Genomic DNA, 15,815 nt, shown 5'->3' with positions numbered 1-15,815 from the left:
TGGGGAAGCTTGTGCAGCGTCATTTTGGAAAAAATGACTTCAAAGTCACGGTAAGCCGTTTTTTGTGCTGGACTGACTAATGCTTCTTGGCTGAGTCGAGCTGATAAATGTGCACCTTGGAGTCGGTAGAAAGCAGTCCTTCAAACGGATCAATCTTACCAGACAAAAAACATGTTGTGAGGCTATTACCCACTTTCACCCCGGCGTCACTGTTTTGGGCATCGTGTCATGAACATCGTGAACATTTACAAACAAAAGGGCAGATCGGCTAGTGCCGCCCGGCACCGATGTACTCTGAAGTATTAGTCTCGTGAGCCAGACAGTTGCTTCCCACAATTTCCAAATGCTTCGGATGTGATGCCTCCTCCCCGCTTCCGTTACGTCTTTAAGGTCCTTACACACCGGGGCGATTTTTTTCATGCGAATAATACTTTTTTTTAAAAACCTTATAGAGTCAATGCAAGCTTCCACATCAGTTTCGCGGAGCGAAAAAAGCGTCTTTTAATTATTCGGAACGAGTCCGAATTTTGCGTATATTCGCATATTCGCCAGTGTGTAACCGCCTTTACAGTTGCGCAAAATTGTCCTAATATAAATCAAAACAATGGAAGCATATATACATATCGCTTGCTGCTTATCAGAAACGGAAATTCTAAAATAAAATGTAAAGATATTTTCGTGAAATGACAAACGGATGACCGCTTCCATTCTCAGCTTTTGGGATGTGTAGTTCCAGACTATATATAGCATTCCGAGATTGTGGAATAGTTGATAAAATGGTGCTTAAGGTCCTTCATTGATTCTGTGGGGAAATTCAGTTTTTACCTTCACCCAGCTGATGACCGCTCAGAGGGTCATTATGAGCCTACGTTGTTGGGGCTTACGTGTTTTTCTCAGGGACACTTCAACATGCATACTAGGCGAGTCGGTGACCTGCTGATTACCAGACGGCCTCTGTACCCACTAAGCTACGGCCGTGGTTTAAAGGTAATGATGATCGGTGTTCTTCTCCCTCAGTGCCCTGAGGTACGTCTGAACATAATCTCCAACCTGGACTGCGTGAACGAGGTGATCGGGATCCGCCAGCTGTCCCAGTCGCTGCTGCCTGCCATTGTGGAGCTGGCAGAGGACGCCAAGTGGAGGGTCCGCCTGGCCATCATCGAGTACATGCCCCTGTTGGCAGGGCAGCTGGTGAGTCATCAAGTTGCCGTTAGGGACTGTCACGATTATGACATTTTACGTGATGATTAATTGTCACTCAAATAGTTGTGATTAACGATTTAATTGTAGTTCCTGTGGCTAACATTATGAACATTCTGTTTGGCTTTGAGGCTTTAAAAAAAAACTAAAGGTGCACAGGGCAGATATGACAAATAAAATACATATTTTAATATATTCTTTCAAATACACATTAATATAAGCTCAAAACAAGTTGTTTTCCCCATAGAAACAAGTTTCGGAGTTATAGGCGTTTTAGAGAAGGAAATAGACCGGAAGCGGATGGGGAGCCATGTTTTTGACACGGTGATGCATCTGGCCTATCCTTCTCAGAATCGCCTAGGGTGATCCCAGAGCTGCTATAGCCCCTCCCGCATGGAAATAAACAAAAAAAACTAAAAGATAAAACTCACGTATTTATACGTTTTTTAGGAAAGTTGGCACTCCACGGGTGGATTTGCAAAACCGTACCGGTACGACTTTGGCACTCAATGTGTTAACATGGAAATGCTTGTGACAATAATGCAAAAAAATATTTCGATTATCTCAAATAATTGCGATTATGTAATAATTGTGACAGGCCTAGAAACCGTACGAAATGTGAGTGTTAAAAAGATTCACCTAGACGGGGGGGTCTCCTCCTGGTGGCCCAACCTGTTTCCTAAACAATTAGCACAATATGTAAAATCCTGAGGTTTTAGTAATATTGCCTGCCAGATCTCCCATATTAGTAACATTGTCTGCCATATCTCCCTGACCACTGTAAAAAAGTATGGAGATTATGGGAGTATGGGTCTTTTTCTCCAAATCCTATCATTGGAGCGGACGGAAGTGACGTTTTTTGGGCTGACGTCACATCTGTCCATTCCATTTTAAAGGGTCCTAGGATCATTCCTATGTTGCGTTAGATCGCCCCTTGGGGGAAAAAAAATAAGAAGATTCTCGTTTATGGCACTCGACGGGTGTATTTGCAAACACGAAGATTCTCGTGTTTGGCACTCAATGTGTTAATGTGTTTAATAAAGTATAAATGAGTCTTTTAGTGTATACGTGGTTACGTGCAGTTGTTGGATCTTGGATGTGAGTTAACAACAGTGGATTCAATGCTATTTGTGTGATTTCTTCAGGGAGTGGAGTTCTTCGATGAGAAGCTGAACACACTCTGCATGGCCTGGCTCATCGACCACGGTAAGACCCCTTGCATTGACCCAGGGCTTATTTAACCACTTTCCACCTGGCCTCCCTATTTCAGCCAGTCATTGCACACCCAAAATAGCAGATCTACAAGCTTACAAAGTGTCATATCCATGCAGACATGCAAACTTTTCAGCTACAATAGCTGTTTTGAATCCAAATTGGGCAATTGTGTGACACCTGACCCAAAAAACAACAACATGATGTTGTCACCTTTTTCACCTTGGGCTGTTTGCTTGCCTGTCCATGGATTATTCTATGGAAGCATGTTGCGCAGCAAAAATATCTACAAGCTCTAAATGCGTTATATATTTTTTAAAGATTAGAGCTTTTGAAGTGGTCAAATTAGCAATATGTTCAGAAGCATCTTCCATAAAACCCTAATGGTCTTAAAGCCTCATTCTGTGATTTATTCACCTGGTTGGCAGTGTGTAGAACAGCAGGAATAATATTACTAAAACCTCATAATCGTACATATTGTGTTAATTGTTAAGGAACGGGGCTTCTTTCACACTGTTTGACAAATTGCATAATAGGACTTGGCCATACAGTACACATTTATTCAGTAGTGAGATTTTATGTTGCTTTAATCCATGCACATCGCTGATCCCTATTGTGCAAACACTGTAAATGTCATTTACATGTCCCAGAGCAAGCAGGGCAGAACCGTGCTTTCTGGCTGGAGCCCAGTTGGCCCACACACAGCAGCAAGTCCACACAGAGGTCACCGTTATAGCGGGACACTTATATATACTTAATATATGTATACGTTTGCTCACTAAAGCTTAATTTATAATCCATATCGCGCAACGTTGCAGCTCGCTGACAGGAGCTTGAAGATCATTAAGCTTGGAAGAGCAGCTCTCGTCGACAAATAGCCGCGGTTGTACTACAGATTATGAATTATGCTTAAGTTTGCTCTACTTCCAAGTCTCTCTCTCTCTCTTAGGGGCCTCTGTACTTCCTCTCTCTCTCTCGCTGTCTCTCTCTCTTCCTCTGCTGGGACAGAGAGAGCCCGGGGCAGACGTGGTGGGGGGGGTTTGACGAGCAGGAAAAGGGGGAGTAAGGGGGAGGGAGGGAGACGTGAGGATCGGCAGCTCCCTGCTAGCACTCCATGCCAATGATACACAACTGTGAACTGCGGCTCTGCTCTGCAATCTGCTGCTGTTTTTTTGTTGTTGTAATGTTTAACCACTTCCAACCTGGAGGCCTCGTGGTTTTGATGCATGTCGTAATTTTCAATCAAAAATAGCAGATGTGTGTAAAGACAATGAAACGCCCGAAAACACAAACATGCCAGTTTTTTTTTGGTCTCCATTACGCTTCATATCGGGTCCAAAACTGTTACTTTTTAGCACAAGCTTTTTTCGACCTTGTAGATCTGCTACTTTTGATGCTTTTGTGTGAGGCTGTAGTATGATCAAGTTGCGCATTCATTTACGGAAAAAAAACTAAGTTAGAATCTGGTTTCTGCCCGACAGCAACGATGTACTGTCAAACCTAAAGGCGACTCTCCACGAACAGATAATTACAGACTGGCAGTCTGTTGGCAAAAGTTGGCAAAACTTCTGCACAAACTATCGGCCGACGGCACATTGTTGTGTGCATGCGTAGAGGAAAGCAGATGACATAACTCTCCACACCAGGAGGCGGCAGTAGTCAGCAGCGCTGGTCTGCAGGGGCTGCCAGTGTTGCCAGGTGGGCTTATTATAAGCGACTCTGGACTTTCATACATTCATAGTTGCGGGTTCCTTTGTTTTGGGCTTGATTCTAAAGTGTAGTTGCTTATTTGGGCTTGCTTTCAAGATTCTTTTTGAAAATAGCTGATGTAATAGGGCTCAAGTGGTAAAACTGGTCGCTTCTTTTGGGCTTGTTTTCATAGACCTGGTCGCTTGTTTCACTCACATAATCTGGCAACACTAAAGCCTGCAGTTTTTTTGTTTTGGTCCTTGGACCAAAACAAAACCGCGATGGCTAGTCGCACCTGTAGTGGCCTACCGCTTTGCTTTGGAGTTGTATCAAAAGTATCGTAGTTGAGAATATGTTATACAGTTCAAATGTGCGACGGGCAATGTGCGTCTGCACCAGTAGCAGACGAGAGGTCTACTCTACGGAGCCTGTAACCCCCTCTTCACCATCCCTCGGCTAACGACGGCTCTACCGGTCAGGAAACGACCAAACCTGCTTGGTCATTGATCGACGGTATTCTAGAAGTCCCGACATCTACAACAGGTTGTCGGCAAGGGATGGGTATTGGCAAGAACCTCACGATGCGTATCACGATACTTGGGTCACGATGCGATTGTATCACGATATATTGCGATGTGTTACATAGTGAGATATATTGCGATACAAGGCGATATATATTGCGATATTTTGGGAGTTTATATTGAGCTGAATTGAAAGTGAACTAGCTATAGTACAGCAATATCTAGAGGAGCAGAATTTCATGACCGGACCATTGGTTTATGCATGGGAACAGATTTTCTTTCTCAAAGTATCGCGATACTATGGACTGGAGTATCGATACAGTATTGGGGGAAAAAATGTTGCGATATATTGCGCATCGCTATTGTCGGCAGGAGATGCTTTCCATCGCCGAGCTTGGCTTAAGTTGGATCTGCACCGTGTATGGTTAATGAATGCAGTTTGGGTTCCCCGCTGGCTTAAATCTATGCTGCAGGTTTTGTCCTCCCAGCCAAGGCAGCTCGCTCTCTCTCCCTCCCCCAGCCAGTGCACTTAAGCTGACCTGGGGAAGAGGAGAGAGCGGCTCTCGTCCTGAGAGAAGCTCTGGTGGTGTCCACAGAGGGGGGAAGAAAGACACGCACAGCACTGTTTTATAACTTTATCTTTGTCGGGTGGAAACATCATATGTTCAAAAGTACCAGATCTACATGCTCAATAGACGGTGTGACACGTTTTGAGCTTGTAGATCTGCTACTATTGATGCTTTTGTGTGCTTTTGCTGTAGTATGATCAAGTAGGGCATTAATGTACGAAAAAACGCAAAGTTTAGAATATGGAAATAGAAGTTTTCTGCCCGACAGCAACGATATGCATTATTCCTACGGACCCCCATTTCATATGATTCTTATCTCTGGGATTCCGATCTACACTGTAAAATCCTCAGTGTTAATTCAGTGATGTTGCTAGGTTTTCAATGTAATGGGTCCCGGGACCCACAGGTGGTCATTCAAATGGGTCCCAGAAACATTTTATGGGTCCCCAATTACACGTCTCCCCCCCCCCCCCCCCCCCCTTCTATCGTTTTCTTTGATCTCCAATCTCCATATCTTCTATGTGTGTGTGACTGTGTACATTATATCCTAATGCAGTGGATCTCAATCTTTTCAGGCAGCGACCCCCCAAAATAATCATATTTGAACTGGGGACCCCCCACCCTGAGAAGCGCTTGGAATTAGGAGTTGAGGCATTTAATTTAGTTTAACTCAGTTCCACAGATACATAGTCAAAATAGCAGATCTACAAGGTCGTTTTTTTTTTTTTTTAATCTACAAGCTCACAACGCCTTGCTTGTAGATCGCCTCTTTCTTGTATTATTTCACAATTTTGACCGTATTTATAGTATAGTTTGTTGATTAGTTTGGATGCAGTAATAGTCTTTTTTCTTTTCTTTCTTGAGGTATTAAAAATATCTTAAGTCCTTAAATTGTGACTTCACTGTCATCTGGGGACCCCCCCCCCCCAAATCATGTGGGGAGCCCCCTGGGGGTCCTGACCCACAGGTTGAGAACCACTGTCCTAATGTACATTCTATTTTGCTACTTGTTGTAGTCACAAACTCAGAATACAGGGTACAAACTACAATATAAAGTTCATAATAATAATATGAAAAAGATGATGTACACTTCATAGGAGCAGAGATAGATAGGAACTAAAGAACAACAACACTTTGTGGAAGAGAATGTAAACGGAGCAGAGATATTTGTTTAAGAAAAGTAGATGTTTGCGGCAGTATTTATTGCTCTGGTGTTTTCTTCTTAAAAAGTGGGATTGCCTTCGATTTATGCTTGTGTCGCACCGAAAATAACGATCTGAAAACGACGTGTCGCGCGTCGGTGTTTCGGCTCGCAGGTCGGTTTGGTGCGCGGCTCGCGGCTCACTTTGCTGCTCGCGGTTTGGTGTGCGCTCGCGGGTCGCTTTGGTGCGCGGCTCGCGGCTCACTTTGCTGCGCGGCTCGGTTTGGTGCACGGCTCGCGGTTCGGTTTGGTGCGCGGCTTGCGGCTCGCTTTGGGCGCGGCTCGCGGCTCGGTGTGGTGCACGGCTGCGTGGCTCGGTTTGGAGCACGGCTGCGTGGCTAGCGGCTCGCTTTGGTTGTATGCGTCCCGTGGACGCTGTGATGGTTGGTTTAATGCGTCCTTTATTAAAAATGTGCGTCAGAGACGCAGGACGCAGGGCTAGCAGCATCTCTGTAATTTTAACTCTGAGAGGGTACCGAATGGATACGAGTTTTCTGCCCGACAGCAACGACTTACAAAACAGTGTCTCTTGCGTACAACTTGTCACACAGCAACTATGGTGCGTTTCTGCAATTAAACACACACACACACACACACACACACACACACACACACACTGCATTGAGGACAAAGGGCCAGCTGAGTTACATCATTGGAATGTTCTGTGTGTGTGTGTGGGGCTGGGTTTAGGGCTGTGCTGCTGTCCTTATATAAGCCTTTCACAGATAAAGGGCTACAGATCAGGGCTGACTCTCTACTATTATAAATAGGCAATTCATCATAGATGGTACTTATCGTTGCTGTCCGGCATGAACCAGCTAACTCAATTTTTCTGCTTTTGCATTATTTTTCCATAAATCAGTGCTATTGAACACCCTTTACGTCTGTGTGTTGATTAAAAAACATATTGAACCAATGAAAAGTATTAAAAAGTGCTTCTGACAAAACCAGCTAACTCCATTAGATCCTCAAACTTTCTGCTAACTTTTTTGCTGACTCCAGGCTCCACCCCCTTTTGACCTCCAACCTCATTGAGAGCTTGGAGATCCATTCAGCTGTTCTTATCAATGATGAACAAAACCTCCTAACTCCACTACTTTTGTTTTAGTCATTTCCTGAAAAATGAACATTCTGGAGTTATAATAGTTCAATAGTCAGTACTGACTATGTCTGAAACCCTGAAAGGCATGTTATTGGCCCTTCTTTCTGTACTAGTCCATGGTAGCCATAATGCCATTGCTATCATGTCTTGCATAAGCACACAATTTTTCCATATAATATGCCGAGTTGCTGACCCTATAATAATATTCAATAGACATAATGCATTATTAAAGCAGGGTTTTATAGAGGTCTTTCCATATTGTCATCCTCAATGCATAACGTCTTCCCCATAGCTGTTCCATAGGGGCCTATCATAATGCCTTGAAGCACTTTTATTCATAAGCAGGCATATTGTTAAGTAATTGTATTTAAAAAGGATATTTAAAAGTATTGAAAATCCCAGTTGGTTCCTTCTGTAAAATGATTGTCCGGTAATTTATTTTCACTTTGTTTATCGTTTCAATTTGTCCTAAGGGCAAATTGCGACATGTTGCGTAATCTTAACAAGCTGGTGAAACGAAGAATAAGTAAAAATAATAATAATCATTTTCAAATTGCCCTGTGGGTAATTGCAACACGTTGCACGCTGTTGAGACATGTTTCCATTTAACATGAATAATGTGGGGGGTATTTAATGCCATAGAACCACAACTGCAAGTGATCTACATTAAAATTGGCTCTTAAACAGAACAGTATGACAAATCAAAAAAACAAAAGGCATTATTGCTGGCAGACAGGTTATTAAAAGTGTAGCTCACCCAAACAATTACTTATTTTCTATCAATTACACCCCCCATGAAGCCTAGAATTCATGGAGATGTTTTTGTTGCATTCCTGAGCCAATAATTTGATAGAAAATACGTATTTGTTTGGGTGAACTACTCCTTTAAGCGTATAGCATTCTAGTGCAGTTTCCAGCATAATGCCCTAGTCTTGCGTAGGCAGATGGTCGGAGAGCTTCTGCTTACCGAGGCCATCTGGGGACATTAATGTAGTGGCTAGACTGTAGGAAAACTAAACCAATGCCATTATTGCTCTGAAGATTACTCAAGAATTATTTAAAATAAGGTCCACTGTTAATTGCTTGAATCAACGTTTCGATCACACAAAGGAATGCTCATCAGGAAATTTCGGATGAGGATCCTTTGTGTGATCGAAACGTTGATTCAAGAAACCGTGGAGCTCATTTGCCAGTGGGCGGAACTTATTTTATGCATTGTCCTGCACCTGGGCACTGTCCTGTCTATGAAGATGAATCATATTGCCATCCCAATATGAAGTACCGCCCTAATAGCCTTTGCATTGGTTCAGCAATGCCATTATTATAGTTTATTTTTATGAATTGTTTCCACCCAGTTCTAGCCAGTTCTAATCAGTTAGATTAGTCACCAGACCACCAGAGTGGTATCGGTACCCGGTAGGCAGAGAACTTTGATCGTTCTGCCTACACACGACTACATATTCTCCACATTTCCATTGTTTACTGGTATATGCAACCTTTTATATTTGACCCTTTCTGCTCTGTATTGATGGTTGGCCTTAATCCAGTCCCAGCTGTTTTCTATTATGTTTGCAGTGTATGCCATTCAAATGTTCTGTGTATGTTTTACAGTATATGCTATTCGAGAGGCCGCCACCTGTAACCTGATGAAGCTGGTGGAGAAGTTTGGAGCAGAATGGGCTCAGAACACCATTGTACCCAAGGTGCTGGGAATGGCCAATGACCCCAACTACCTGCACAGGATGACCACTCTGTTCTGTATCAATGTAAGTCTAAGAATGTCTGCGGCTTTCTGTACCAATGTAAGGCTAATAAAGGTGGTTCTCAACCTTCAAGGAACCCCGAGTTTGATATGCATTAGGCCTACGGACTAATTTCGTACGATCTCTGGGGCTCCTATCTACACTGTATAAAAAAACATTAATACCCATTCATCATCATGTAGGAGGAAACGGGCCTGTGGCCTGTGTCATGATCAGTGGTGGAAAAAGTACTCAAATTCTTTACTTAAGTAAAAGTACCAATACTGCAATATAAAAATACTCTGTTACAAGTAAAAATCCAAAATAAAAAATTTACTTGAGTAAAAGTACAAAAGTATTGGCATCAAAATGTACTTAAAGTACCAAAAGTAAAAATACTAAATATTTGAAAATAGCCGATCTAAAAGCTCACAACGCGTCGCGTTGCGACGCGTTGTGAGCTTGTAGATCTGCTATTTTCAAATAGCCTAGGTATAAAATAGGTTTAAAGTGGTTAATGTAGGTTTCATTATATCATAGTTTATATCTGAAAAGTAACTAGTAACTAAAGTTTTCAAATAATTGTAGTGGAGTAAAAGTACAATATTTGCCTCTGAGATGTAGTGGAGTAGAAGTAAAAGTATTGGAAATTGGAAATACTCAAGTAAAGTACAAATACCTCAACATTTTACTTAAGTACAGTACTTAAGTAAATGTACTTAGTTACTTTACACCACTGGTCATGATGCCATTTTTTAGTCTTGCATATTGGGGAGGTGAAGTATCTGTCATCCTCCTCCATCCTGTTTTCTAATGTTCATCACTACGTTGTTCTAAACCCGTGTCTTGCCGTCATCATAATGTGTTGCTCTGTCCCCTCAGGCGTTGTCGGAGGCCTGTGGACAGGACATCACCACCAAGCAGATGCTGCCTGTGGTCCTGAAGATGTCCAACGACCAGGTGGCCAATGTCCGCTTCAACGTGGCCAAGTCCCTTCAGAAGATCGGCCCTGTACTTGACAGCAAGTAAGTGTGTGTGTGTGTTCCAGACATAGGCCACATTTGGGGACATAATGACGTACATGAAACCAGTTGATTGGTGTGGGCAAGTCAAAATGGATTACAGAAACAGTCAACACTCACAAGGTGAATTTTCCTTGAATTTCTTAATGTATCGCAGCAGCAGTCATGAGAAACAGTGACTGAGTAGCGTTTCGGCTACTTCATCAGCGTTGAAGCACTAATGAATGTAGTGGCTCCAGAGCAGCGTATGATGAACGCCTCCTGTACTGTCATGTGTGTGTGTGTTTGCAGTGCCCTCCAGACGGAAGTTAAGCCAGTGTTGGAGAAGCTGGCTACAGACACAGACATGGATGTCAAGTACTTTGCCCAGGAGGCCATCAGTGGTAAGAATGTAGTTTTATCTTGTCCTTTTAATTCTTGTTATATGAATCTCACAAAATGGGGATGATGCAAAAAAAAAGTTTTAAGCCAATACAGATGGAATCTATAATCAGTTAGTATCTATAATCTAGTGTGATACTGAAGCGTCTAAAACTGCTGTTGCTGGTTAGTGTAAACACACTAAGCAGCCGATCAGCTTCTTTCATTATCGATGTACGATGTTCAGCAACAATGAAACGCATCTGACTGAGGATAAGAAAAGTGCTGTTTGTGTTTACTCGTTTTCTTTCCACAAAAGTGTGTATGGCCAAATTAACCGCTGCACTGGGCTCTCTCTTAGCAAGGAGCCATTACCATTTATTAAACCTTTATTTTACCAGGTACTAGCCGCTTGAGATCACTGATCTCTTTTTTTTTTAGCAAGACCTGGCCAAAACGAGCACATAAAAGGCAAATGATTGATTGATTTGATAGAAATTAGATGGTAGGGCGGTGGCTGGGAAGAGAAGGTCACGCTAATGACAATAAATATGACATTACTATACAGTAAAACATCGACATTCTCCCATCTCATCCTTTAGCACACCTATAACGCAAGCTTTCAAATCTGAGAAGGTAATAAAAGCCTGCAGTTTCAGACCGTTTCTTTTTTTTGTCAGTCGGGTGGTAACCTCATATGTCCAAAACTGTTACTTTGCTGGATTCAAATAACAAAATGGCAAAAGTAGCAGATCTACAAGCTTGCAGATCTGCTACTTTTGATACCTTTGTGTGACACTGTAGTATGATCAAGTAGGGCATTCATTTACGAAAAAACTTTAGTTAAATAATGGAGATAAGAGGTTTCTGCCCGACATCTACGATACAGAACTCTGGCCATTGCCCTTCAGTATCCTTGGCCAGAGATACCGTAGCACAGCAATAAATGTTGGCCAATAGAGACACAATTTGGGGAATAAAATTGTTCTATTGAGATTTAATTAAAATGTTCCATTGCTGCTGGCTTTGTACATTGACTACAGAAGAAGCCAACCTGATTTTTGGCTGGTTGGTGTCCTTACATTTTCGTGCTGACAAATCATTTATAGGAAAATGGTATTGCTTGAGTCCAGACTTCAGTATCACACACCAGATCATGTATCGTCACTGTCACAAGGTGGAAACCTTGTATGTCCAAAACCCTTACTTTTCTGGAAATGGAAAAAAAAAAGAACCTGCGTTTCGATGGATACAAAATGATTTAGTCACAAGCTTTTTAATACTTTTCATTGGTTAAATATTTATCAGACTTAACCACTTTCAACCTGGCAACCTATTAGGGGCATTTCATGACAGGTGAAAAAACATTCAAACAGCTAATCTCAAGCTATTTTCAGTACTTTTGGGCATTCATTTATGAACAGACACAAGGCTTTTGCCCGACAGCAACGATAGCCTGAAGTCTGTGGTAAGTCCTGACTCTCATATGCCAAACAACCTTTTGATTCTCATGTACTCTCTCCACAGTTCTGAACCTGGCATAACTCACCCAGCATGGCAACACCAAACACCCAAGACGACAACAACACAACACTCTTTGACAAGATATTTATTGATGTTCAGGAGCAACTGGTTAATGTATAGATAATTAACTAAGATGTTAACAACTGTTTTATCCTTTTTTTTGCTTTTTTTTATTTCTTACTGTCCAATGGTTGGCCAATGTTTCAGTCATAGCAGAGGCCTCTTTCGGTGACTGCTCCCCTGCTGTAAATGGGCTCTCTGTATCGAATGGCAACGTGTGGTGAAACTGCATTAACTGGTGCATGATGACTAATGTTCTACTCTCCTAGTTTAAGCGTAGCTAATCAGAACCCCGATCACATTCCCTCCTTTCAACATCTTTAAGCTCGATTTATACTTTGTTTGTGCTCGACACCGCTGTGCAACCAAGTACAAATGAAGCCTTTAGCCACTGTTATACTTTAGCCAGTTACTGCAGCATGCCAAGTGTCTGTTCGTCACCACACACCAAATGGCCACCCTGGCTCCGTGTGCCTCTTGCCGCACACAGGTTTCGCAAGTGCTAAACGCAGTCATTTTCGCAGCAGATGGTGGAAGAAGCTGTTCATTTTTTTTGGGTTGCTGATCCTCCGTCACGAAACAAACGTGATGGTCAGCCAGCTTCTTCCCCAGACAATTCGCCTAGCTCTCGAAATGATGGGGGAAAGTTTGCTTAGTCAGTCATAACTTAGGCTCGCCTCTCTTTCACTTTTGCGTGTCTCGATTGAATGAACGGTCCAATGGGTTGTTTCTTTGCAAAGCTTTTGGATAAAGAATACTAGGGGTTGCTGTAGGTCAACACGTGAACCCATCCTCAACCCATCCCTCATCCAAGTCCCCCTTCTCTGCGTTTAACTTTTGGATTCTCTGTAGCAATATATGGTGATTGAATTGGTCACACAAATGAATTGCCTTGGCCCAATTTTCCAGGACGAGGTAATGGGACCATCTCAGTCATCACTTGTTGTTTGGTGATTAGTTTTCAAGTGGGTTCTGATCAGTGAGTGCAGACCTATGTTCGCCCCCAGGTCTTTTTTTGGTATTGTGGGAAAAAAGCTGGTTTCCTGCGGTACAATATGTTCTCAACATTGCTCTTTGTGCCAATGACTTTGATAAGCAATGAATTTTTCTTTTTTTAGTATGTTTTGGTGATGTTAGCAGAGCCTCCGCCTGTTCTGTAGACACTGCATTGCTAATGTCTTTTTCTGTTAGGGACGGATTATTCCTTGGGCACGGAGAGGGGCGGGGGGGCTTGAAAATCAATGTGACACTTTGTGAACAAAACATGTCAATCTGAATAAAACGGCCTTTTAAAACTGTTTTATCCGTGTGAGGAGGAGAGTGCTAAATGACAGAACTGGTGCGCTGAAGGAACCACGGTGTTGTCTCGTAGAACATCTTTTGCAGAGTTGGTTCAATCTGCCCATAGAGGGCATGCATGTCTGGTGAATTAAAACGGTGGTTCTCAAACGGTTTAATTTCTCTGAGAACTCTTTGAGAGTGTACACTTTTCAGTCGCAGACCTGCAATGGCCCATTTGGAACCCCGAGGGTCCCTGGAAACCCCGCTTTGAGAACCCCTGGATTAAAACATTCTTTGACGAATGGCTTGCTGCAGCTTTTGACCCTCTGCCCATGATGGAATTGTGTTTCCATGGCACCGGCTCATCGTCAGTCGAGTCGTCACTATTTCGGTCCGTCTCATAATCAGCCACAGCTGTCAGGGCCTTGTGATTAAAGGGGGGCGGACAAGGTGCACTCCCAATTCGATCCTGCGATCTACAGGCTGTGCTTGTTCACATGTGCTTACAGATTAAAACAAAAGCGTTAAAATGCTGAGGCCCATAACGGGGAGCTTTCTTCTGAATGTGTGAAAGCATGGCCTTGTTCTAACATCATGCAGAGAGAAAGTGAGATCGGGGGGCTTGGTGTACGGAAGGCCATGTGATGTTTTATTATTGGGTGGGAAGCTGGGGGGGCGCCGGTGGTGAGCGAGTTGAATAAATGTATCATCTGTATTGTGTAAAAAAAAAAAAAGACTTTGTCTTTTCCTGAACTCCCTCTGTTCTCTCTCACCCCTTGTCTCATTTCGATCTCTTAAATAAACCTTATTGATTGTCCTATAATCCTGAAGACTTATGTGCTCTTTTTGTTTTTATTTGAATTCTCTCAACAACTGGGGCGCTGTACTACTGTATCTTGAACCTGAATAAAGTAACACAGAAACAGTGGCGGCAGTGTGCTTAATTTATGTCCTACCGTGGATTCAAACTTCAAAGTCTCTCCTACAGTACATTGTTTACCAAATTGTTACTGCTCAGCCAAGAGGCAATCCCTGCTCGGCCAGAGGACTTGCGCTTTATGAGCTTCAGGCAGAAAAGTTCATAATTTTTTATTTTCAAAAATAGTGGAAATGGCAGATCTACAAGCTCACGATGCGTTGTGATCTTGTAGTTCGGCTATTTCCACTAAGGTTGTTTTAATAAAGTTATAAAATATGTCAGTCATTTCTTTGTGTATTTAGGTTATTTGTCATATCTGCCCTGGGCAACTTCAAAGCCTAAAAGCCAACCAGAAATGTATTTTTTTATTCATATATTCCAATGTCCAACGACAAACACAATTAAATCGTTAATCGCAATTATTTGTGTGACAATTAATCATGTAAAATGTCATAATCGTGACAGCTCTAGGTGTCTTACTCGACGCCAGGGTCTAAATGTCTCAGTGGAAGAGTAGTGAGACCACCTCCAACCACTGCAGATGTTGTAGTTATACTGTATTAATATACTCTATCATACGGAGTGGTTAAAATAACATTTTATTCATTAAAATAATTTCTGGATTCCAGCTTAAAATTACATTGCTAACAAGCGTACTGTAGCTTGGTAGTAATTGCCACTCAACGGAAATGGAAAATGACTCCAAGCTATTCATTATAAATTACTTTGTGGACCGGATTCCCCCGAGGATCTATCCTTGGCCCACTCCTCTTTCCCTGTGTCATGGCGTGTTGTGAGCTTGTAGATCGGCCATTTCCGGCAAATGTTCCCTTCTTTTCACCTAATGTTGGCCGTATTGTGACATTGCCCAGAGCAAGGATTCTATACAGTATAGTGTTCCAACTGGTTACATCAGGTTTGTACTCCTGACCCGTCTACCTCTATTGTTGTTATAAAGACCAGAGGAATTATTCTCAGATGTTTCATCTGCTTGTGTTTGGTCAGCTATGACCTGTTAGGCAGCTGTTGAGGAGATCAAGGTCTGACTTCTCCTCGGGCATGTTTTGGTCATAGGGAACCATGCAGAGCGAGGCAGGAACCACAGCCAGCAACACCTGGTTTCAACCCTAGCGTTGCTGGGAAGAAAGACCTTCAAAACAAGGGATGGGCTGTTTGAACCTTTTCCCAGTGGAAATTGCTCTTTTAGATATGCTCTTTAAGTGGCCCAATTGCCTGTACAAGATAACTTCTCATAAATATCCTGCAGATCCTACAGTCTTTTTTCAGTTCCACTTTATTTCTATTTGCCATATCTTGGCAGCTCTCTCATAAAGGGCCATAATTTATTTGGTTGACTCCAAAGGAGCAGTTTTACTAGACCGGATTAGGGTGATCAAAGACAGCCATCAGAAT

At 42.5% G+C, this 15,815-nt stretch overlaps 1 protein-coding gene across 1 annotated transcript in view; it reads left to right on the top strand.

Moving 5' to 3' along the window:
* The window catches only part of ppp2r1bb (protein phosphatase 2, regulatory subunit A, beta b), a 28,930-nt gene extending 14,519 nt beyond the window's left edge, over positions 1-14,411 (top strand). Inside the window, exons 10-15 of the mRNA XM_080429396.1 lie at positions 1,018-1,191; positions 2,346-2,406; positions 9,106-9,260; positions 10,119-10,261; positions 10,550-10,641; positions 12,146-14,411. Coding sequence (XP_080285522.1) covers positions 1,018-1,191; positions 2,346-2,406; positions 9,106-9,260; positions 10,119-10,261; positions 10,550-10,641; positions 12,146-12,162 — 642 coding nt within the window. The 3' untranslated portion in view covers positions 12,163-14,411. The remainder of the gene's footprint in view (positions 1-1,017; positions 1,192-2,345; positions 2,407-9,105; positions 9,261-10,118; positions 10,262-10,549; positions 10,642-12,145) is intronic.
* Positions 14,412-15,815: the final 1,404 nt, after the last annotated feature.

This window comes from Gymnoscopelus braueri (genome assembly GCF_963280865.1).
Source record: "Gymnoscopelus braueri genome assembly, chromosome: 5".
In the NCBI taxonomy this organism is placed as follows: Eukaryota; Metazoa; Chordata; class Actinopteri; order Myctophiformes; family Myctophidae; genus Gymnoscopelus; species Gymnoscopelus braueri.
The sequence above is the reverse complement of the archived record's forward strand: the minus strand, read 5'-3'. Positions and strand labels throughout refer to the sequence as shown.